Source organism: Bos taurus, chromosome X (assembly GCF_002263795.3).
Source record: "Bos taurus isolate L1 Dominette 01449 registration number 42190680 breed Hereford chromosome X, ARS-UCD2.0, whole genome shotgun sequence".
NCBI lineage: Eukaryota > Metazoa > Chordata > Mammalia > Artiodactyla > Bovidae > Bos > Bos taurus.
In genome coordinates, this window is record NC_037357.1 from 98,630,963 (window position 1) to 98,654,484 (window position 23,522).

Sequence of the window (23,522 nt, forward strand, 5' to 3'; positions counted from 1 at the left end):
GTACTCTTGCCTGGAAAATCCCATGGACGAAGGAGCCTGGTGGGCTGCAGTCCATGGGGTCACTAGAGACGGACACGACTGAGCGACTTCACTTTCACTTTCCTGCATTGGAGAAGGAAATGGCAGCCCACTCCAGTGTTCTTGGCTGGAGAATCCCAGGGACGGGGGAGCCTGGTGGGCTGCCGTCTATGGGGTCGCACAGTTGGACACGACTGAAGTGAGTTAGCAGCAGCAGGATGGGTACAACTTAGTAGACATCATTAAGACTTAACAGGAATTTCCCTTTCTTCTCTCATTTCCACTTTAATTCATTGTTTGCATTTCCACCCTGATAATTCACCATCTTTTCCAACCATGATTGTGGACCCTAATGTAATCATGCTTCCTTCCCATTCTACAGAGTGCAACAATCTAGGAGTATGATGTTAGAAGATCAGTACTACTTCCAACATGCTTCTTCTTAAGACCAACTTAACCACTATGGCATATATCCCAGCTTGCTCAGAATAGCCTCATCTGAGGACCGATGCCCTATCCAATATACTAGTAGCATTGTCCCCTTTCGATCTCAAAGGGGTTCTGGTTTGGACTATAAAAATAATGTCGGCCTAATTACAGGTTATACATTTTAAGACATTTTTCTTGTTAAAGAAATATTTGAAATGAAGTTTCTTTCAAGCATGGCTATGGAGTACACACTCAGCAATTCCTATTTCTTTGCAGTGAGAGAATAGCACTTGCTCTGGAGTCAGATCAACATAGTTGCAATCTTAACTTCAATACTTAATAACCACAAACCTCGGGCAAGTTACATGATCTCTCTTTGCCTCAAACTATTAATTACTGTGTAAAGCATTCAAGACCATGATACAGTGTTTAAAATTGATGATTTTGTTATTTCACAACGACCAATGTAATCGAATTCCAGTGCTTTTGGAAAAGACCAGTGGCTCCATCATCCCTCAAATTCATTACCTTTTTGCATCCACTGTGATCCAGTTGTTGCTCCCCTGGCAAATGTCACCATCTTGTGCTAAACCCAAAGAAATCCACTTAATCCTCATCTTTGCAACAGGGTATGGTCACTTTTGAAAACTTTTAGCTTGTCTAGTATCACCTTGACTGTTTTAACTTTCTACTCCGTTGCAAACTCCTCTCCTCTTATAGGCTGGTGTTCTTAAGTGGGTATTTGATCTCTCTCTCCTCACCATACAGTTCTTCTTGTATGATTTCCTCTGGCACCACCTTGATTATGGACAGATAGATACATGGCTCTGGTTCAAGCTTCTCATTCCAACTACTTGGATGCACTACAAACAATTCTGCTCTTACTTCCTATTCTAGTTAGAAGCACCCCTCACCCACAGGTAGACATCTAATCGGTCCTGTGGACTTGGTCTTTCAAATCTGCGCTCGTTTCCAAACTCACAACATCCAAAGTACATATCAGTTCTTCCTTGAATTTCCATGTTTTAGAACTATCCCTTGGGCAGCCATGTGGAAGACAAGAGTGTACTAAAGCAGGCAAGAAGACGACTGCAAATTCAATGCTGTTTTTGCTTATTCCGTGGATGGGTCCACAGTAACTACAGGGTAAAGTGTAAACATCCATCATGGAATAGCAGGCTTCCTATCCCTCCAGTTGTCTTTAACATTATTCTAACCTCTTAGTTCCCAAATCCTCTTGCTCTAGAAGGTGTGATATAAATCCTGCTGAAATGCAAGCCGTAATACCACTCACACTTCTTGTTATCTCTTCTAGGTTTTGCTTGGCATATTAATGGGAATCTCCTATGAGACGTGTGTATGAAGAGTAGATCACATCTTACGCAGATTCACTTTTTAGGAGATGCTAAATATATTGACTAAATGAAAATACACATGATAATTTAAAGACATTCTGAGAAGCAGACACTCCATTTAAAGTAATTTCATAATATTATGTGATCTTTTACTTCAGTTGACTGGTAATTTCAAAGTCCTAACTGTCAAATTACTACTTTGGAAAAGTGACTTGGATTTCAGTTCTAAATGCAGAAGCCAGAATGTTTTAATTGATTTAACTTAAATAAGTTAAACAAGTTGAACTCCTATACCGACACTATAAGATTACTGTTTAGCTGGTGACAATGGGAAAAAAATATGGTTTAATTCCCACTTTCTGGATTAACATGTTTTTAAAGTACACTGTATTAGCTTCTTTCTCTAAACAATGTGTGTGTGTGTGTTAGGATGTTAAGGCACCCAGATAGAGTGTGGTTAGAGGGATTTATCTATACAAGCAGTAAAAAGAATAAAAAAAAACATTCTATATTTTCTGAAACCTGAAAAATAGTAAATTATAAAAGCTGTTAAATTGATGGGAAAAAAGCAGTTTATGTAAGACTTTGTTCATCTGCTTATACTTCAGAGTAATGTTGATATATTTCATTTGTCTTCTATCTTACCCATTCAAAGACTAAGTGAGCAAGTATTACTCTTGTCATTTAACTTTCAAATATGTACTTAAATACCACTAACTTACTTTTAAACATCAGACAACTTATGTTAATCTTGGCAATAAACTATATAATAAAATGATAGAAAATAAGACATGTTAGTAAGATAAAGTAGAAATGGTTAAGGAACATTTAAGCATAGCTTTAGCATTCTTATAATTTTTGCTTCTGGATAGCTGCCTTGCAAATTTTTTTTTTTTTTTTAAGTATGCTGATTTACAATGTTGTGTTAATTTCTTTTTGACATGCAATTTTTATTTGCAAAAATGTTTGTCTTGAGTTCTTTAAAAAATATCAGTGGTTAAACATCTTAAGCAGCACTCAGACAAGCACTCTTGCTTCTTCACTAAAATACATTTGCAATTATTTCCTTCTGAAACTGTCAAGAGATGACTGCTGCTAGTAGATTTTCAAGTTCAATATTTACCAAATTATTAACTAATTGGATAAAATGTCTCCATGCTTTCAAGCCTTCAAACTGTTTCTAGGAGGACAACATACTCCAAAACTATCTGAAAAAGAGAACTTGTTAATCCAGTCAGCACAGCATTTCACCAGATAGGATTATAAATTCTCTTTAGTTATATATAACTTTACTTAGAGCATTCTCTATGCTTCTTCACTAAATATTCCTGGAAAAACCTTAGAAAGAGCAGCATGATAAAATGAGAATGTGTGTCAAATGCAAGGTACATTATAATATGAAATACTATTGTTAATTAGAAGTGATTCCATAAGGCTAATATAGCTTACTCTATTTTACTACTGCTATAGAATTGAAAGACTCCCTCCCCTGCCCATATCATGTCATGCAAGCAGGAAAGCATGAAATGTCAAAACTGCCTAACATTAAAAAATAAGCCTCTTAATTTATTTGCATTCTAAAATAGAGCCCTTCATCTGAATCTTTTTTTCCATAGAAAACACTAATAAATAATGTACAGGATTTGTCAAGCCCATATAACATGCCCTTTAAAACTTTAAGTTCAATCACTATTTGTTTTCTACTATTATACTACATTTTGGCAGCATCTGTTTATTGATCTGTCATTGCAGAATTGCAACTTAACAATAAACCAGTCTGACATTTTAGGTCTTGAAGTTACATACCATATATATTTCTTTAAAAATAATCATACTTTTGTAAGCAATACTTTACAGTAGACACCTCAAAAATCTACCATAGATGGGAAACTTAAAATGAGAAAAATTTAAGTTCTAAATCTTTATACATATATATCCAGATTTCTATATATATTATATATACATACACAAGTATATATAAAATATATATAATCAGATTTGAAAAATGAACAAAAACTGGGCACTGTACATAAAGTCTTTTTAAAACTCAAACAATAGAAAACTCTTTAAACATTAAACAATTTTAATAAAAGTTTCTGTACAATGCTAAGCAGTTTTATTTACACATAGAAAATGTAATAGGAGTAGTGTTTGAAATTACAGAACTCCTTAAAATTTCAATGGCAGGTAAATCTGGAAAAAATAACAGCATTCCATTCACAAATATCTTCAAGCAATAAATACGTATTTATAAATAGTGTAAATTTACATCAGGATTAGAAACAAAAATCACAAATCTGAAGTTTATTCCTTAGTCTATGTGCAATCCATTATCTTTGTGACTTGGCTGTTAAATTTTTTAAACATTTTATTTAGGAACCAGAAGTGTAATAACCGTCATGGTTTCAAAACAAGACAGAAAAACATAAAAGCAGTAAAAAAGTTCCTTACCTAACTTTTCACATTAAAAAAAAGTTGACCAAATAAAGACTTAAAATTTCTAACTACCTTACAAAGAAATGACCAGCTAGGCTAGTATTTTTTCCCAAGGAAAATTCTGAAGAGGGGAAAAGACAGATGAAAACCAATTCGTCAGCCCAGAAATAGAGAAATATAAAAGAGGTTGTCTTCAAGTCAGTAGTCTGTATTATGTTGCCAGTTTTGTCAGATATATACAAAACATGGAAATTATTATTTTGTTTCTGAAGAACAGCTGATCAGCTTTGTGAGAGTCCTGGAGTAGGAGCAAAGCTCTCCCCTGTCCAGTTGGTTGACACTCCGCACTTGGAAGGTTGCATAGACACAGTTTTCAGCCAGCAGCCTTACGAGATAGCTACAAAAACCAGTGGTGCAGAACTGGGTTACTTCCTGAATAGCAGAAAAGGTCTCGTTTAATGTCCGTGGAACAATATCAAGATGAGGAGGATGGTAATGGAGGAGCCTGAAAATGAAAGTAAAGTATGTTACTTTGGTATATAAATTGTTAATAGTGTTTCCTAGCTCAAGGCTACAAACATGGTCTGTGTATAAAGGTAGGGGAAAGAACAATTCTCAAGAAAGTTCAGCTGCCTGTCACACTCTGTCCAGTATAACCTCTGTTACTGTCCCCCACCTGGCCAATTTTCCTAAGAGTCTGAGACCATTACCCTACTTAGTGTACCCTACATTTTGGTACTTCTCCACCAATTAGTCAAAAACTCTTAAAATGTTATTAGGTTGACCATTTTTTGAAATTGCTTAAAAATTAAAAGGCGGCTTGTAAAAAATAATATAACAAATCAACTATGACTTCCTTGGTGACTTGCTTCAGAACCTAATTCAACTAGATGATAATTTATTTAACAGGTAATTTTCATCTTCTTCAAGCAATCTTGAAGACTATTCAAATGAAAATACCAGAAGCTAAACTTCAAAAATTCAGTTTCTGACCACATATGTAAGAGAAAAAGTATTGAAGGAATTCAACAATTCATAAATTATGTCTATTTCTTATTCATAAAACTATTGATGTGCTAGAGTAAAATGCTTTCCCCTAAGCATCTGCTGTTTAAAATTTAAAACTGTGTGCAATTTATAAAGGTATTTGAATTTCATAAGGTTATTCAACATACCAGGAAGTTAAGCTCCATTGAATATTCCTGTAAAGTTACTACTTCTGGCAAGGACAAGGTTTTAAATAAATACAATTAGCTCTAAAAGCAGAAGTTATTTAAAAGCATACATACTGACTCATTTTGTGGACACTAATAACCTATGTACACAAACATTTTATCAACTGAGATCAAATGACACAAAGGATGTGGCAATGTTCTAAAAGTACACAAAGATTTTAAAATGTAGTTACTGTGACATTATTTAGGGCTGGTCTCACCCAGGAAGAAAAGTAAAAATAAAATATGCCAATTTCATAGAAATAAATACCTGGAAGTGGAGGAGGGAGGGAATATGAGTATTTCCTCATGAAATATCTAATGAGTCAAAGGAAAATTTAAATATTTCATTACCTCCTACTCATCAGGTGGCAGAACAAATCCTGGTGCTTCCCTATCCAGCTAACTATGTACTCACATGTTGGTTTCACTTACTAATGTAAATTGGTCATAGACTTGCATCAGGTCCTCCATTTTGTACTGTTCTAGCACCACAAAATTTTCCAGGTTTCCACTTGTTTTTCTTGCACAATCTTGGCAATGTACTATGTAGGTCTTTCGAGAATTGCTCTCATTAGTGACAAAAAGCAGATTAAAAACCTCCACCTAGTTCATACAAGAGAAAAAGCATTCAATAGATACAGTAGTAGTTATTTTATTGTACTACTTTACTATATAGAGTTCTACTTTACAAGGAGTTGTGGACAGTGATTACTGATTAAGAGTGGGTACTAAGACAAACATAGCTGTGTTTAAGAATTTTTAATAGACTGGGTTTGTTTTGTACCAGACCCAAAGACATAGGTGGGATTGCATCTTTAGGGGAGTGACCCAGGGGAATGATGTACTCATTAAAACCACTGGCAAAAAGCCTAATTCAAAAGTTTGATCAAGGTCAGCCCATTTATTTGTTTTAAATTCAAAACATCAGTATACAATCAGATGAAAGTGATCCTTAATTTCCTTCTACTTCTCAATGATAGCACTGTGTATGGATACTTGTCTTTCCCAATAGACTGAGCTCCTCAAAGATGAAGACTATGTTTTATTCATCACTGAAACTCCAGAGCTTATCACAGAGCTTAATGCTTAGCCAAACCTCAAAACAAACTTGATGGATTCAATCATCTCAAATAAAAATCAACGTCAAAATTACACAATTTCAAGGTTTGGAGTGGATCATTAATATCCCTGGCTAATATATTCAATCAAAGAAAATTCTCATGACTTCATCTCTTCTTTGAAATTATGTTATTAAAATCCAAGGGTTAACCATGTTTTTCATTACTATCAATGAGCAATAACAAATAACATAAACCTCATAATCGGAGTTGGAAAATTTGTGAACATTCTTCAACTCGTCTCTCACTTCTGCTATTTAATGAGTTGTCTTGTGAATTTTACCTTGAAATATCTTTTTAATTCCTCTCCTTCAATATTTCCACTGCCAGGTTCTAGTTTAGGCCTTAGGATGACAACCCTTAACACCACTGCAATAGCTTCTTATCTCCATCCTCTCCAATCACTTTTCTCTCTGAAATACTTACCCAACTTGTGTACTTGCTCAAAAACTTTTGATGGCTTCAATGATCTCAGAGTTAAGTATCAAACTCCTTTAAAATCATTCAAAATGCTCTGCAAACTTCCTACCAAGCAAACTCATAAATGGAATTTACATAGTCTGTGTTCTAGTCATACTGAACTATTTACCCTTTTCTGAAGAAACCATTCCATTTCCATTGCTGTTCCTACAGCTCATAAAAACATTCATTCTACTTTTATTTATTTTATTGGAAAGGAAAATTTGCTTTATTTTTATTTTTTTTAATTTATTTTAATTGGAAGCTAATTACTTTACAATATTGTAGTGGTTTTTGCCATAAATTAATCTTTAGTTGCCTAAAATCATATTCATCCTTAGAGGATGGACTCAAATGTTAATACTTTGGTGAACTCATGCGGATACTAGAAGGGAAAACTCAGGTCATTTTCTCCTCTTCATGTTTTCTTAACAGTGAGACCAACTTTGCATTCACCATAGTCTCATATACAATAGAACTGTTTATAATTTGTCTTCCCTAAGTAGGATGTAAGCTCCTTTAGAGCAGGTACCACATCTTTGTTTCTGCATCTCCTGCAAGCCTTGGCCACAGGAGAAGACTGACCAACGTACTGTGAATTGTACCAGAGAGAACTGAACAATGATCTGCCTGAAACTGTACTGAACTATATCCAGTTTACTGGCATCTGTCTACACCTGGAGTGTTCCCAGTTTAAAATTTCAAGATTTAACTTGACACTTATCATCTGTTAAACACAGCTGTCCCTCAGTATCCATGAGGATTGGTTCCAGGACCCTCCATGGGTACCAAAATCTAAGGATGCTCAAGTCCCTTACAAAAAATGGCATACTAACTGCATATAACCTACGCACATCCTCCTCTATACCTAAATCATCTCTATATTACCTATAATACATAAAACAAAATAGTTGTTGGTGTATGGCAAGTTTAAGTCATGCTCTTTGGAACTTTCTGGAATATCTCCCCAACCCCCGAATATTTTCGATCTGCGGTTGGTTGAATCCACAGATAGGAACCTGTGGATAGGGAGGGCCAACTGTTATCTACCAGATAAATGACTCTAGTAAATACTTTTAGGGTTAATTCAGTTAATTCACAGTTAGTGAAATGGCATTTCACCAGAATAAAGTTTAATATAATAGTTAAATAACAACATGGAACACAATGTCAATTTCAGTAAAATGCATTACATAAAAGTACATTAAAAAAATAACTAAAGAGAAACCCAAACAGGAGAGGTAAGAGGTTTATAAAACAACTGAATAAGAACAATTATTTACCTCACAAATGCTACAGTAATGTGCTGGTTCTTCTTTTGTTCGCCCATGCCATATAATCTCTTTTCCCGCAGCAATGAGAGCTTCCCTCAATGTCTGACACTGCTTCAGAGTTCTCAGAAGACAATACCTAGAGTGTGGGGGAAAGTTATTTGTGACCAGCAACTGAATGTTGAATATTTTCAGCATGAAAGATGTATCAACAGAAGTAATGCCAAGAGATTCTGTTCTAATATCTGTAACTTCATTTTTATTTCATCAATTTTTCAGATATTCTCCAATTTAAAAAATAAGACTAATGCTTAGCAGGTCTGATAATGACAATTATTAGATCATTTACAGTTGAGAATAATTGGCATCTGAATATAAAAATATAATAACCTGACCCCTTGTTTAAATATAACTTGCTAATTTGGGCTCTTATTTGGGCAAGTCAATTAACCTCTTTGGGAGTCAATGTCTCATCCTTGAAATAGGGGTCTGAATCCCAGATGTGAATTCTGTGATTTTAAGTAAAGTAGGAAAGCACATTATTTCTATCAACACTACCTTGACACTTATAAACAGCATCACTAATATGGTTGCTTCTGAAACTTTTGATATATAAGCAAAAAAGTATTTATGGATAATAGTCACCACACAATACAAAAACGGTTTCACTGTAGTGTTGAAGAAGACACTAAATTCCCTGATTTTGCCTTGAATACCGTGAAGTCTTTCATTCATATTAACACAACTGAACTTTCCTTATAATTTACACGTTTTCTAAACTCATGCTAACGATACAGTAAATTCTCACAATTTTTGATTTTCCTATAGTTTGCTATCATTACTTGGAGTTGTTTGCTAAGTTCTCTTACTCTCCTGTGGATCTTAGAGGCTCATGTTCTTCATTTGAATAGAGAAGTTAGACTAGATGATCTGTATGGCACTTTTTAAGCTCTAAAATTTGGAGACAATGAAAACACCCTACAGAAAAGGAAATGGGTTTAGCAACTGAATGCTGTTTGAAAGTAAAGGTCTTATCTGTTTTATGCATAGTCTACTCAGTGCTTAGGACAGTGCCAAACATGTAGTAGATGCTCAATAAATATATGACTATGGAACCACTAATATTTAAAGTATGATAAACTATAGCATTTTGAATTGCAATTCTTGGGTGTTTAACTTATTTATAAACAAAATAATGCTTTAAGAAAGTCAAAGCTAAGGGGTGTGTGTGTGTGTGTGTGTGTGTGTGTGTGTGTATAGCTATGCTAGGAGAGAAGCAAGTAAAAATTTATAACATGGCAAAAACAGAGGGCATATAAACTCAGGCTTTGCTGCTAGTTCTTAAACAGTACCTGCTCCTCCGTTTTTCCCTCCCTGTGTCCCATACACTTCATCTCTGAAGACACTGATCTAACAAGTTTTTAAAGCAGGGCTTCACAATAAGGTCTTTTTCACAGGAAAACAACGCCCACAACTTGGCAGATACCTTTGGAGATTATATTATAGACTCCACTAGGATCCCAAATGGGAAAATACACAAAAATAATACAGTAAAAATGAATAAGTAATTAAAAATAAGAACCAGACAGGGAGCATGATATTAGATACTTGGCACATATTATACCATTTAAGATTATACCATTTAAGGCTGGTGCAGGAGGCACTATTATCTCCACTCTACAAATAAGGAAACTAGGGCACTAGGACCTTGAGAAGCTGATACTATAAAGCTATTTTTAAGTAGTTGGACTGTTGTTGTTTAGTTGCTCAGTTATGTCTGACTCTTTGAGACCCTAAGACTGTAGCTCGCCAGGCTCCTCTGTCCATGGGATTTCCCAGGCAAGAATAGTGGGTTGCTATTTCCTTCTCCAGGGGATCTTTAGGACCCAGGGATCAAACTTGTGTCTCCTGCCTTTGATGGGTGGATTCTTTAGCATTGAGCCACCTGGGAAGCCCTATTGTGCTAGGGGTTTGTAAAAGCAAAAAGTCTCAAGTTTCCCCTCACTATCTTACACTGTATTATTGTCTTTCTGGTCTCCTTTCACATCTTCTTACCCACGCCCCCACCCTTCTCTTTTGAAGATGAGGTTCTCAATCAGCACAGTTCTCCCTCCACAAATACAGAGCCTCGGTTCTGTGGAGACTTACTCCACTCTTTACTCAGCAAATGAACTTTTGGTTCCAATGCTACTACTTTGGCAGGTAGATTGAAGTTTATAATTTATGCAGTTAATAATTTATAATAGTTTCATTTAGAAAAAAAGGTAATATATGACTCTTCTGCAAGAAATAAAGGGTTAGAGCTAAGGCTGCTAAGAATAAGTCCCATGCCAACAGTATTTTGCTTCTGAAATCACAGCTCCAGAATTTTTATTTTGTGAGATACAGGAATCTAAGAAAACCAACAGATCTATTAATCTGATTTGACAATGAATAACCAAATTGCGGTTTCCCCTTTGCCCTTATGTTTTTTACTGAACAGTAAAATTTTTTGTTCCTTCCCATTTTCAAAAGGTAGTGGTTGGAATAGAAGAATTGAGGGAGACAGAGGCTCTTCTGGAGTCCACAGCAAAGAGCAGGTCCTCAAGAAGGAATCTGATTTAACTGAAGGGCAGGGGAAAATAAATAGAAAATAAAGAGATTTAAGGAAAAGATCCTAGGAAAGATACACATATAACAGTCAAAATTTGACTTAACAGTAATCTGTTCTGCTTTGAATAATCCCAGACTGATTTTATATGAAGACAATGTTTGAGTGTATTGAGGAGCTAAAAAGTAAAAGTCAAATAAAATCAGGGTTGCAGTTTCCTCATTTTAGTTTTATGGAATTATAAGTTTATTGCATAGCAATTAAGAATTCAATTTGTTGAACCTATCTATGAAACAGATTCAGACATGGTGAACAGATTTGTGACTGCTAAAGGGGGAGGGGGAGGGGAATTGGGAAGGGATGGACTGGGATTTTGGAGTTAGCAGATGTAAACTATTACATATAGAATGGATAAATGACGAGGTCCTACGTATAGCACAGTTAACTCTATTCAATATCTTGAGATAAATCATAATGGAAAAAGACTGCAAGAAAGAAAGTATATATGTGTGTAACTGGAACTTCCCTGGAGGTTCAGTGGTTAAGACTCCATGCTTCCAATGCAGGAGGCGCGGGTCTGATCCCAGGTTGGGGAACTAAGATCTCACATGCTGAAAGGTATGGCTAACTACATATATATAACTAAACCACTTTGCTATATGGCAGAAATTAACACAACACTGCAAATCAACTATATTTCAATAAAAAAATTCATTCTGTCAAAAAGCAAAATAATAAGTCACTAGCAAAAAGTTAAAGAAGATAAAAGATGCTGTTTCAAATGCATTTTAGGGATGGGGTCAGAAATTTTAGCATTTCAGGAGCTAGAGAAGTTGGGAATCAAACTTCCCTTTGACTTTGCAAGATCAGTCAGGATCAATCTGGTTTTAGGACTAATGTTTTTAGTTGTTTGAATAAAAGATTACACAAAAAGCAGGGGCTATTAAAGGCAGATTTGGCTTGGAAGAAAATCACAAGAGGCTGACTGAGGGCTGGATGTATTTGAGGTTATAGAGAAGAACATAATCCAACCAAAAACCCATTGGGCAAAAATGAAACCTAAAGTGGGATGGAATTTTAGAAAATGGCTTGCCGTAGGCGATAGAAATGAAAATATACTTGAAATATTACAATAAAAAAACTGAAGACAATGAGGACAAATGATTATACACAGTATATTCATAAATCAATACATTAGGCAAAAGACAGACAGACTTAGTATGTCATGGATGCTAAAAGGAGAGGGAAGTAGAACTCTCAAAAGTTTTCATAAAGAAGTTGCCAATTAAAAAAAAACAACAAGTTGCCAATTTAGATGAGACAGGAAGGAGAAGTGGGAGGAAGGCACCTTCCAGGCAAAAGGAATTCCATGAGCAAAGGTAGTGTGGGGATTATTTAGGGACGAAACAACGGTTCTTATGACTTTAATCTTGGGATGAGGTTTCTGGACTAGGAGAATAAAGGAGTGAAGCCAGAGTGGTATTAGATTATGTTAAAGTTAAGAAAACACTGGGATTACTCTGACATTTTGGGGGTAATCTAAGGTTTTCAAAGTACGTTTTCAAATATTGGTGTGGAGATAAGAAGCAGCATGGTTTAACTTGGTATGGCACTTCTAAAGTCTTTATGGTAACAATCTCTGCCACTAAGAAGTAGATGATATATAACTTTTAAAAGTATACCAAGAAGTACCTTGCCTTGCCCAATCTGTCTTACTGAAAGAGCCATGTAGGCAAAGTGAGCCAAAAGGTAAGCCCTCAAAACTTGCCACGTGTCACTCCAGAGGTTAGATTCACCTAGACAGCAGTGAGTATCTAAATGTCAGGAAATCATCTAACAGTTTCATTTAAACCAACCACATGGCTGAAAATCAAGGTCTCAGTCAATGAAGAAATGAATATCTTAAGAATTTTAAAATCTCAGAAAAAACAAGCATGAAAGCAAGTATGTGTTAACCATGAGAATGGAGAGCTTTTGGATTTTTTAGATTTTGTTTGCTCAATGTTATCACAAAACACTGTATGGTTAAATATAACCCAAGGACAACAGCACTAGAATCTATGCTATGTGGCGATACCACTTACTCAGTTATTAGGCCAATAATCTATGACTGTAGAAATGTAGAACACCTCATATATTCACTGAAACATGGGAATCAAAGGAAAAAGATAACAGTTTGCTTTAATTTATACTCAAAAACTCAGTGCTAGTGATAAAGTATATATTATATAGATAACAGGGTAGATAGGATAATAATCTATAATATGTGTGGGAAAAAAAGGGGAAACAAAAATATTATTAGTTCTAAAAGAGATCAAATCTAGACTAGGGTGTCCCTAACTTGTCTGGATCATAGAATTCATCTAGATCACTGTGAAAGAGATTCCCAGGGTTCTTCACAGAGCTTTGAATTTACTTATTAGGAAGAGAGTCTAGAAATGAATTTTAATAAGGGTCTCAAGTGATTCTTATGATTAGGCAAGTAAGAACCAATTGAACCTCCTACTTCATTAGAAACAATGTCTAAAATCTGTTAACAATATTTTTCAGCAAATCACCATGTTTTTATAATCAGAGCCATAAAAGATCACAGAGAAAAAGCCACAGAAAGAGCATAGATTCTGGAGCTAGACTGCCTGGGTTCATACCCCAGCTCTACACATAAAGTCTCAGTCTCCTCAAATGTAAAGAGGGCACATCTAACCATGTACTATTATGAGTACATATGTTATATACATGCTTAGATTAGTGCCTAGAAGTTAGTGATCAATATTTGAACTTAAGTGAAAATTTTCAGTTGTGCTAAAATAATTATTTAAAGTCTATTTTTTTAATTTGAAAAAATTGTGCAATGAATGCCAACTGAAAGTATAATAGTTATACCTTAAAGAACATAAAACAGATCATTTAAAAGGTGTTTGTCTAGATATATTTTATATATCCTATATATATATATCCTATATATAATATATATGTCCCTAATATATTTTAGAGGATAATAATATATATTAACATGGAAAGACAGTCATAATTCAGTGAACTGAAGGAAGAGTTCAGTAGCTTTGCTTTTATTGTCTTTCTTAATGGACTTCTTTGTGTGGGCACTGGTCTACTTTAAGGATAGCTAATGGTTCAGAAAACTCAACAGCTAACACCTTAGCAGGGATTACCTATCAGCCAGCTAAGAAGATACACAGCCAGCTAAGAGATTCAAATGTGTATCTCAGACTCCTTTTCTAAATAACAGAACCATATATCCATCTGGTGGTTACATTAAAAAGATTTCCACTCAAACATCGTAAAAGGAATTAGAGTTCTACCTGCCTAGAGCCAGCCAAGCTGGTAATCATCACTTCCCACATCTAACCCATTTATTCTTTTCTTCCTTTACTCCCAGTTTCATCAACAAGAATAAATATCTCACTGCATGGCCCAAGCCAAAACCCCAGAAATCCTGATTCCCCTCTCACCTCCACCACTCAATTAATCAACACATCTATTTTACCTTCTATACTTTGTCTTCCATCTTATATGAAATATAACAAATACCTTCTAATATGCCTCTAAATCTTCTGCCCTCCACTGAGTACTTATCTTGCTGGCAAGTGATCTAACATGCAAATTTGATTATTAAAAAGATTAAAAATTCTAAAGGCTTCTCATTAGCAGCTGCTGTCAATGTTAAGTCTACTTGACATGTTTAGCAACAGAATTTTAAATCTATACTCTTTAGCTGATATAAATGATCCAGTAGGGCTTAATCCTGAGAGACATTTCAAAGTTTAGTCTAAAGAAGGAGAAACTAAGCTTGCTTGCAGTATATGGGGTATGTGGAAAAAAGTTTATGTTCATTAAAACAGTGGAAGGAAACCAAGAGAGATGTTAATGCACTAAGCTTCCACTGAAATGTTCCTAAGGAGTTAGGCTATGAACTTTTCAAGTCAAGTTCAATGCAGTATAAAATGAAAGAAGTAATCAAGATAATGAGTATTCCTCTGACTCACGCCAGTGTAGGAGACATCTGGAAGAATGTGAAGGAGAGTATGAAGATGACTGTATTTTAGAAACACAACTAGGATGTAGAAATTTTGATTTACTAAATGACTTACTCAGATGAATGACTTTATGAAATTGCAAGGCTCCAAAAGACTCAACTTGAATTTAAAAGTATAAAGAAAAAAGAAGAATGGTACTGACTTTAAAAAATAACTACAGGTAATTCATGTTCAAAATGATAACAAAGGATTAGCAGGTGACAACAGAAGAGAACATCACGTCCCATTATTAATCACTTGGTGCAAATACAGTTCATAATTTTTTATAATCCTACAATTTTTTCATAAATTTTTCATAAACTCACTGGCGTTGAAACTTGACCTGGGGCTTTTTAGAGTTTTTACTTAGCTCATCAGAGTGACTATTTGTTTTACTGTAGAAATATTAATGTATTTGATTCCAGCATACTGCCACAAACTGGTGGAAGGGTAAAATAAACACACTGTATTATCTTTCTAAATCCAAAGAATTCAGAATATCAAAACGTATTTGGTCTAAGGGGTTTGGGATAAAGCACTATGGAGCTGTAGTACTACTTCCATGAAGCCTTTTCTAAAATGTTCCCCTCTCTAAGAAGTTCCTTCCTCTGTGCTCTCCTATGGTTTTTATTTTAAAACAGTATCTCCATCATTAAACCAAAGATCATGTATTTTTAACATTTTGACTATTCCCATTATTTTAAGCAGTCTGAGAAGTGATCAGATCCTTCTGTCACCTAGCATGATACCTGAGTTCCAACTCAGTTTATAGATTAAATAAATAAAAGATGAAAAGAACTGGGTAGAGCTGAGTGAGTGTATACGAAGGCACAGGTAAATTTTGCTTAGATTCTTTATGGTTGGGCAGACTTACTATTTAACCATGAAAACCTAAAAATCACACATTGTAAGTTCACACTATTTAAGAATTAAAAGCAGTAACACAAGGAGAAAGTTAAGAAAGAACATCTTTGCAAATCTTTTCCATTCACTTCTTACATCTAGCAGATATTTTTTCTTTGAAAACAGCCTACAATTCGTATCATCAAATGTACAATGAATCAATACATTACTGAAAGATAATTCAGAGGAGGAGAAAGGTGGGTATAAAAATTGCAGTTCACAGTAAAGATGGCTTAAGATACCTAGTGGTAAAAATAAGTAGAAAATTCAAGCACACATCTAAATAAAATGGAGAAATGGCTGACAAGGGAAGTGTGGGTCAGATACAAGGTACAAATGGGGATTTGAAAGAAAGTTTGTGTCTGCACCTTTGTATGTGTAGAATAGTTTGTTGTTGCTGGTGGACTCAGCAAGAGAAGTGACAGGAGCATATTGAGGTAGAAAGGCAAAATACTGTGGACGGTGGAGTGAACAGGAAAGAGATGAAGAAAATGACTCAAAATAGAGGGAAGGAATTATAAGGGAGAACCATTTCTTAAAAATTGGTATAGCTCACAAGCCAGTGCAAGTACTACTTTGTTTGCTGGCAGAATACTAGATTTGAAGAGCAAAGCAATGATGTGGATACAGTTTTACCGTGAAACTGAGCTTGTGGGAAAAGACTCCCTCTCTATTTCTGTAACAATACATTCTCTGTGTTCTCTTCCAACCTTTACCTAGTTCTCCTATTTGCTTTTCTTAAATAGAAGTATTTCCCCAAGTTCTGTCCCCAACTCCACCCCTCCCCTTCCTCTCAAGACCATTTCAAACCACTAGCTAGAAGACCTCCTAGTCAGTCCTGACTTGGCTCTCTGGAATCCTGCATTTCCTACGGCTTCTGATAAACCAGCTTCTATACAACTATTTCACTGGTTCTTCAAACCTGTTACTGTTTCAAAATGAAGCTCCATGTCACAGATACATGCAAGTAGTTTTTATGTAAGACAGATATGGGCTTAAATCTTGGCTCTAACCATGACCATGGGATGCAGAGAGGCACAGCTGAAATACAGACTGGGAACCATTTTGCTCAGTGCCTGGCTAAGGATCAAGCTCAGTTTACTAACTAACATTATTACTAAACCATTTAGAACCCAGAATTGTATATTATCAGCCAGAAGCTAATTCCATTTAACTACCAGAAACATCTTTATGAAACTCAAACTAGATCTTATTAGGTAAAAACTTACTCAAAGCTCTCCAACAGAAAAAACTTAAGTCTGGCACACAATACGTGATTTGCCACTAAGAACTTTCTACTACTCATCACACACATTGTGCTCAAGCCATAATGTACCATCAACTGTTTCAGCACATACACACAAACACACACACAGTAGAGTTGTATCATACAATACATACATTTCAGAGAATTCCGTGGTGGTCCAGTGGTTAGGACTCCAAGCTCTCACTACAATATACATATTTCAACTTGTGCAAATACACAGTAGGGAAGTCAGGAGGGAGGGCAAAGGAGGTAGGTGTTAGGGAGAAAATGAGAGCAGGAGGAGGTGAAGATGTCTAAAGTGAGTATGAATTTACCACCTCTAGACAGTTGGATTTCCTCTAAGCTTCTCACAATGTAAGCAGCTTATCATGCTGAGTAAGATTTCAGAGTTAGTGTAACAGGGCCTCTCCACGAAAGTTAAATATTTTGCCTGGTGCTCTACTGAGGAAAAGAGATTTATTCCCTCGTTTGAGGAAAACATGACTGTGTTGGACCAAAGGAGACATGGTACTATTTAATGGATGAAGTGAAGAACCTTTCTAATGGTCCAAGAGTTTGGTCTTAAATTGGCTTTAGATGCTATACTTCTATCTTCTCCCTGCATCCACGTCTTCACCCTTCACACAAAATATCTGCCTCCCAGAATACATAGATTGCGCTGACTCTGTGGGGCTGGAAAGTATTGAGTGGATCTGTTGTGTTTCTTTCAATCTGTTTATTTTACGCATTATCTTTTACTTCAAGACAGGAACTATGCCGTGTGTGTGTGTACGTGTATAAATATATATATATATATATGTGTGTGTGTGTGTATATATATATATATATAAATATATATAAACACTCTCAGTGCCTAACCCAGAACCTTACATATAGTCAGCAAATACTCATTAAATAAAAAGAAAGTACAAATGAAAGAAGCAGTGTTGGCTAGCAAAATCCCAAATGTAGGGAACTGGGATCAAATGATAGGTAGATTAGACCAAAAGGCAGAGGAGTCAGAGATCAAACTGCCAACATCCTTTGAATCATAGAAAAAGCGAGAATTTCAGAAAAACATCAACTTCTGCTTCACTGACTACGCTAAAGCCTTTGACTGTGTGGATCACAACAAACTGGAAAATTCTTAAAGAGATGGGAATACCAGATCACCTTACCTGCCTTGTGAGAAATCTATATGCAAGTCAAGAACCAATGGTTTCAACCGGACACAAAACAACAGATTGGTTCCACATGGGGAAAGGAGTACGTCAAAACTGTATATTGTCACCCTGCTTATTTAACTTATATGCAGAGTACATCATGCAAAATGATGGACTGGATGAAGCACAAGCTGGAATCAAGATTGCCAGGAGAAATATCAATAACCTCAGATATGCAGATGACACCACCCTTTTGGCAGAAAGTGAAGAACTAAAGAGTCCCCTGATGAAAGCAAAAGAGAAGAGTGAAAAAGTTGGCTTAAGTCAACATTCAGAAAACTAAGATCAGGGCATCTGGTCCCATCTCTCCATGGCAAGTAGATGGGGAAACAGTGGAAACAGTGGCTGACTATTTTGGGGGGCTCTAAAATCACTCAGATGGTGACTGCAGCAATGAAATTAAAAGACGCTTACTCCTCAGAAGGAAAGCTATGAGCAACACAGACAGCATATTAAAAAGCAGAGACATTACTTTGCCAATAAAGGTCCGTCTAGTCTAAGCTATGGTTTTTCCAGGAGTCATGTATGGATATGAGAGTTGGACTACAAAGAACTGACTCATTTGAAGAGACCCTGATGCTGGGAAAGATGGAAGGCGGGAGGAGAAGGGGACAACAGAGGATGAGATGGTTGCATGGCATCACTGACTCAATGGACATGAGTTTGGGTAAACTCCGGGAATTGGTGATGAACAGGGACGCCTGGCGTACTGCAGTGCATGGAGTCACAAAGAGTTGGACACGACTGAGCGACTGAACTGAACTGAACCCAAAATATAATGAGTCACTTCCAGTCTTTAGAGCTGTTACATATAAATGGTTTCCATACTGTACCATCCTTTTACCTTTAGTTGATCTGAGTTAGCCTCTAGTTTATGCCCATTTTCAACTTACTATTATCTTGGGTGACTTTACATAATTTTTTCTCCAAAAAGTAACTTCAAACTTACTCTTCAGCAAAAAAGACCAATCTGAGACATAATAGGATAATCCCACTACCAATCACATTTATAGAGTATGGTACCTAAGATCCAGCATTTTAAAGGATTTGTACATTACTTGCTATGACTTGTTTTTTGTTACCTTTTGTCTCCCCCTATCACTTCTGTCTAGGACTAGATAAACTAGTGTAAATGATAAAGGAATAAAATAATACACAGCTACACAATTTTTGTTTGAATAATATTTTAGATTTGGGTTTGAAATCACTTTAAGAAGCTAGGGTTGTTTTCAAAAGACAATATTTTGAAAACAACACATGCTGGCCAAATTAATACAGCTGTAGGAGAAATACTTTAAGGTAAGTACTATTTTAACAAAGATGAAGACAAACTAATTTTATTAGTGAGTATAAAGCGGTGTATTTCAAAACGAGTTTTTGAGATCAATTCTTTAAAGATACTGGTCAAACAAATACGTTTGGGAAATACAATACATTATAATCCTTTTCCCCCACTCAAAAATTATACCAACCCTTACAGTCTCTAAAACATTTTACCAAAAATTAAAAAAATAAAGGGCCTGTTGAACTTTATGTGATGTGAAAGCATCTCAGCCGTGTCCGACTCTTTGCGACCCCACGGACCCATGGAATTCTCTAGCCAGAATACTGGAGTGGGTAGCCTTTCCCTTCTCCAGGGGATCTTTCCAACCCAAAAATAGAACGAACCCAGGTCTCCTACATTGCAGGCAGATACTTTACCAGCTGAGCCTCAAGGGAAGCCCATTGAATATATAATCCATTATTCCCATATTTCTTTGACCAGAGTTCCCCACCTTTTGGGGTTAGAAGTAGTAGTGGTAGAAAATACTCTGGGGAAACACTGTTATATAGCACTGTTTGAAAATATTACTCCTAAAAAAATTTATAAGGTAGCTAGGATAGAAACTATGATAATAAATGAGACGCTTACTGGGATATATGTATTCATGTAACTTGTATTAAGTGTTTAAAGCAGATAAGAAAAGGGACAATTATAAGATAGATGATTTAATTAAAATTTTTTTAAAAAATTAAAATTTAAGCCAAATGCCTATATTAAATGCTAATTTTCTGTACCAGAAAATATTCTGATGCCATTCCCTCCCTCTGATACTAAGTGTAATCTTTCACTATTAAAACTAAATTTCTCCTAGGTATTGAGTGGTTTCAGCACAGGTTTGTGAATCTACTGGTTTAGAATTATTTGTGCCTTTGTTCCTCTTTGTACCACAGTGTACTATTTTGAAGGGAAAAATACTTTTAACATGTGGATTCTCTTATATTATGTTTTGTTAAACATCTGGACCATTTTGTTTTGATGTCAACATAATTCTATGGGGCGGGACAAAGTACTGAATAGTTAACACTCCCCAAAAAGAGAGGGACTACAGCAGTTTTAGAAAGCACTTACTTAATCATTTCAAAAAGCTTTGGATCTGAGACCTTGATATTTCGTGCCATATTCCAGGAAAGATGAACCATGGGTACTATTGACTTCACACTTTGCAATTTGTTCCATTCGTACCGTTCCACTGCCAATTTATATTGGCAGGCTAGGAAAAAAAAAACAGTTATAAAGCAACTCAAAGTACCAAAGATATGAAGATAACCACTATCACTTTCTTAGGTGATACCATCAACACCAATTCTAAAAATTGTACAATATTACAAAAATATTTTTAAGGTTAAAAAAAAATAATTGTGATAATAGTAGTGATCATGTAAAGAGTGCTTACTATAACTTTGTGCCACACACTGTGCTGAAGTATTTCACGATATTATACCATTTAATCTTTGCTGTTATCTTATTAATTTTATCATTTCCATTATACAGATGAAGAAATTGAGGCCCAGAGAGGTTCTGTAACTTGCCCAAAGTTGCAAAAGCCAGGTTCTGGTCCTAATCCAGGTTTTCTGGCTTGGTAGGCCATAATCTTAATACTGCCTAAAGGCAGGCATAATTCAATTCATAACATAATAGGGCTAAATATACATGACATATCAGATAATGAAAGATTTCAAAGACTGCATAACCACTGTACTTTGCTTTCTCCCATAAAGGGTTTCCTTTATAAAACAAAATCAGACACTCTAAAAAATTACTGAAATTATCTCTTTCTTGTACATAAAACACAAATTTATCATTTGGTGAGATCTACAATCTTGGATTTCTATTTGTTAACTTACTATCTTGTACTACAAGTTAAATTTTTACTCAAGGAGACATTCTTCATCTGATTTCTAGTGAGCTACATTCCAAGAAAAAAAGAATAAACTCATCAGATACAATCCTTTATGAACTAAAGTGTTTTTCTTAAAGTCATAGTCTAAAATACCTGTAAGTGGACCAACATTCCAAGCAATGTTGTTGCACCAGCCAATAGCCTGAACCCAATGCACAGTGCCTGCATTTATCCAGACCAAATCTCCAGGTCGCTGAATAAACCTATATACCGGAACATTTGCTTCATAAAGATCTTCAAGGTTGGGCCACCAAGAACCCATTAGGAAATTCAAATTATTTCTGAAATAAGAAAAAATATTACAAATGGATCAAGTACTTTAATAAGCTCCTTACATGACTGAAAGACAATGTCAGAAGTTTTAAAAAATACGGTTATTCATTGCACTGAAATGTACAGCTTATACAATGAGAAACTGTAGTATATAAAGTGAGTGAAATTAATTACAGTTAAGTAGTGGATTACTTATCTAAATATCAGTATTACTACCTTCAGTTGATTTTTCAAAGATCCAAATGAAATCAAAACCTATTTTAAGTAACACTTACATACATTAACCTTTAATTTCATTTCACTAAAGTCTATTTTGATTAAACCCTTTTCCTTGGTGCACCTAGAAATCTCTAAAAGGCAAATGGAAGGTGGGGTTGGCATCAAGCTATTTAAATCCATAAACAGGAACTCTATGGCACATACAAATTCATTTTCGGAGGAAAAGTAGAAAAGAAAGCAGAAATGTTCTCTATTGCTGTTTTGAATCCTAAGCAAGAAAGGAGGATAGCATATCAGTCTCTGTACAGTTTTGATGACTGATTGACTAAAATGATGCAGTTAAAAAATGAACACTCATACACATGCACAAATATTGATAACAATCACCAACACCACCACTATACTTTAGAAACAACACGTTACTAAGCTTTTCCTTTAAAATCTGGCTTTTAATTCTATTTCATCATGATATGAAATATTTTTACAACTACAGTTTAGAAAAACTTGTCTGTAAAGCAGAATACGGTTATAAACAAATCCTAGCCCTACTTATCCCATGTGTTGTTGTTTTAAAACTGGAGAAAACTTTCTATTCAAAAGCAAGCAAGCAATCAACACCATCTAATAATCAATAGCTAGGGTAAAAAAACAACTCAAGCTAATAACAACGACAAAAAGCCAAGTATCTTCTCTATCATATAGTCAAGTGACTGTTATTTCATGACAAATATAAAGTCATAAAACAAACTATACAGATATGGTCGAATCAGTTAATATTACAAGTAACAATCCTTGTATGAAACAAAATTACACTGAAATGCAGAGGTAGCAAGTGGTATTTCTGAAACAGTTAAATTTACCTAACTCTTCAGACTTTTTTATTATCCCCATGTTCAAGGTTTTTAGACATCATCTGCCTATTCCAATTACCTATTCCCAGGTTACCTCTCCATTCAGATAGAAAAGAACACTAAATCCTAAAAATAGTCAATCCTACTCAGAAATAATGAAAAACAATCACTGTACTGTAGCTACAACAATATACTAAATAGTATCTCAAAGTTTAAGAAATATAAATATTTCTGAAGCACCATAGGGATTTTCTGTATGATACAGTTCTTTCTCTGCTACCACCAGACTGCTGGTCCAGTAAAGATTAAAATGGATCAGGTTATTTCATAAGAGCATTTGACTCTTTAAAATTCCACATCTTGAGCTTTCTTACAATTAAAGGAAACCTATATAGTAAAGAAAATAAAAGGTGATTACCTTCTGCTTGTATATAAAGAAATTCTGTCATATTATGGTTGTTTTTGGAACTATATTTATATAGTATATATATTTATATATATACATTATATAGAGTAAAAATGTAAACTATATTTATATTTCATACTAAATCAAGATATTTACAGCAAGGATCTTTTAACCCAAAATTTGCAAACTGTAAGTCAGTATGTATAATAGGTGTATAATTAATTTTCAAAGTCTTGCATATATAAATGTT

The 23,522-nt window shown here is 35.1% G+C and overlaps 1 protein-coding gene across 8 annotated transcripts in view; it reads right to left on the bottom strand.

The window, feature by feature from the left end:
• Positions 1–3,514: 3,514 nt before the first annotated feature.
• Positions 3,515–23,522, bottom strand: part of KDM6A (lysine demethylase 6A) — a 179,563-nt gene continuing 159,555 nt past the window's right edge. For 6 of the 8 annotated variants that reach the window (XM_024987737.2, XM_024987736.2, XM_024987732.2 and 3 more), the window contains 5 exons: positions 21,617–21,804; positions 20,692–20,833; positions 8,316–8,442; positions 5,888–6,058; positions 3,515–4,743 (listed from right to left, as the gene is read on the bottom strand). In XM_024987737.2, the coding sequence (XP_024843505.1) occupies positions 4,714–4,743; positions 5,888–6,058; positions 8,316–8,442; positions 20,692–20,833; positions 21,617–21,804 (658 nt within the window). In that variant the 3' untranslated portion in view covers positions 3,515–4,713. Of the gene's footprint in view, positions 4,744–5,887; positions 6,059–8,315; positions 8,443–20,691; positions 20,834–21,616; positions 21,805–23,522 lie in introns of those variants that run through there. The other 2 variants (NM_001206575.1, XM_059883270.1) reach the window with 2 other exon arrangements.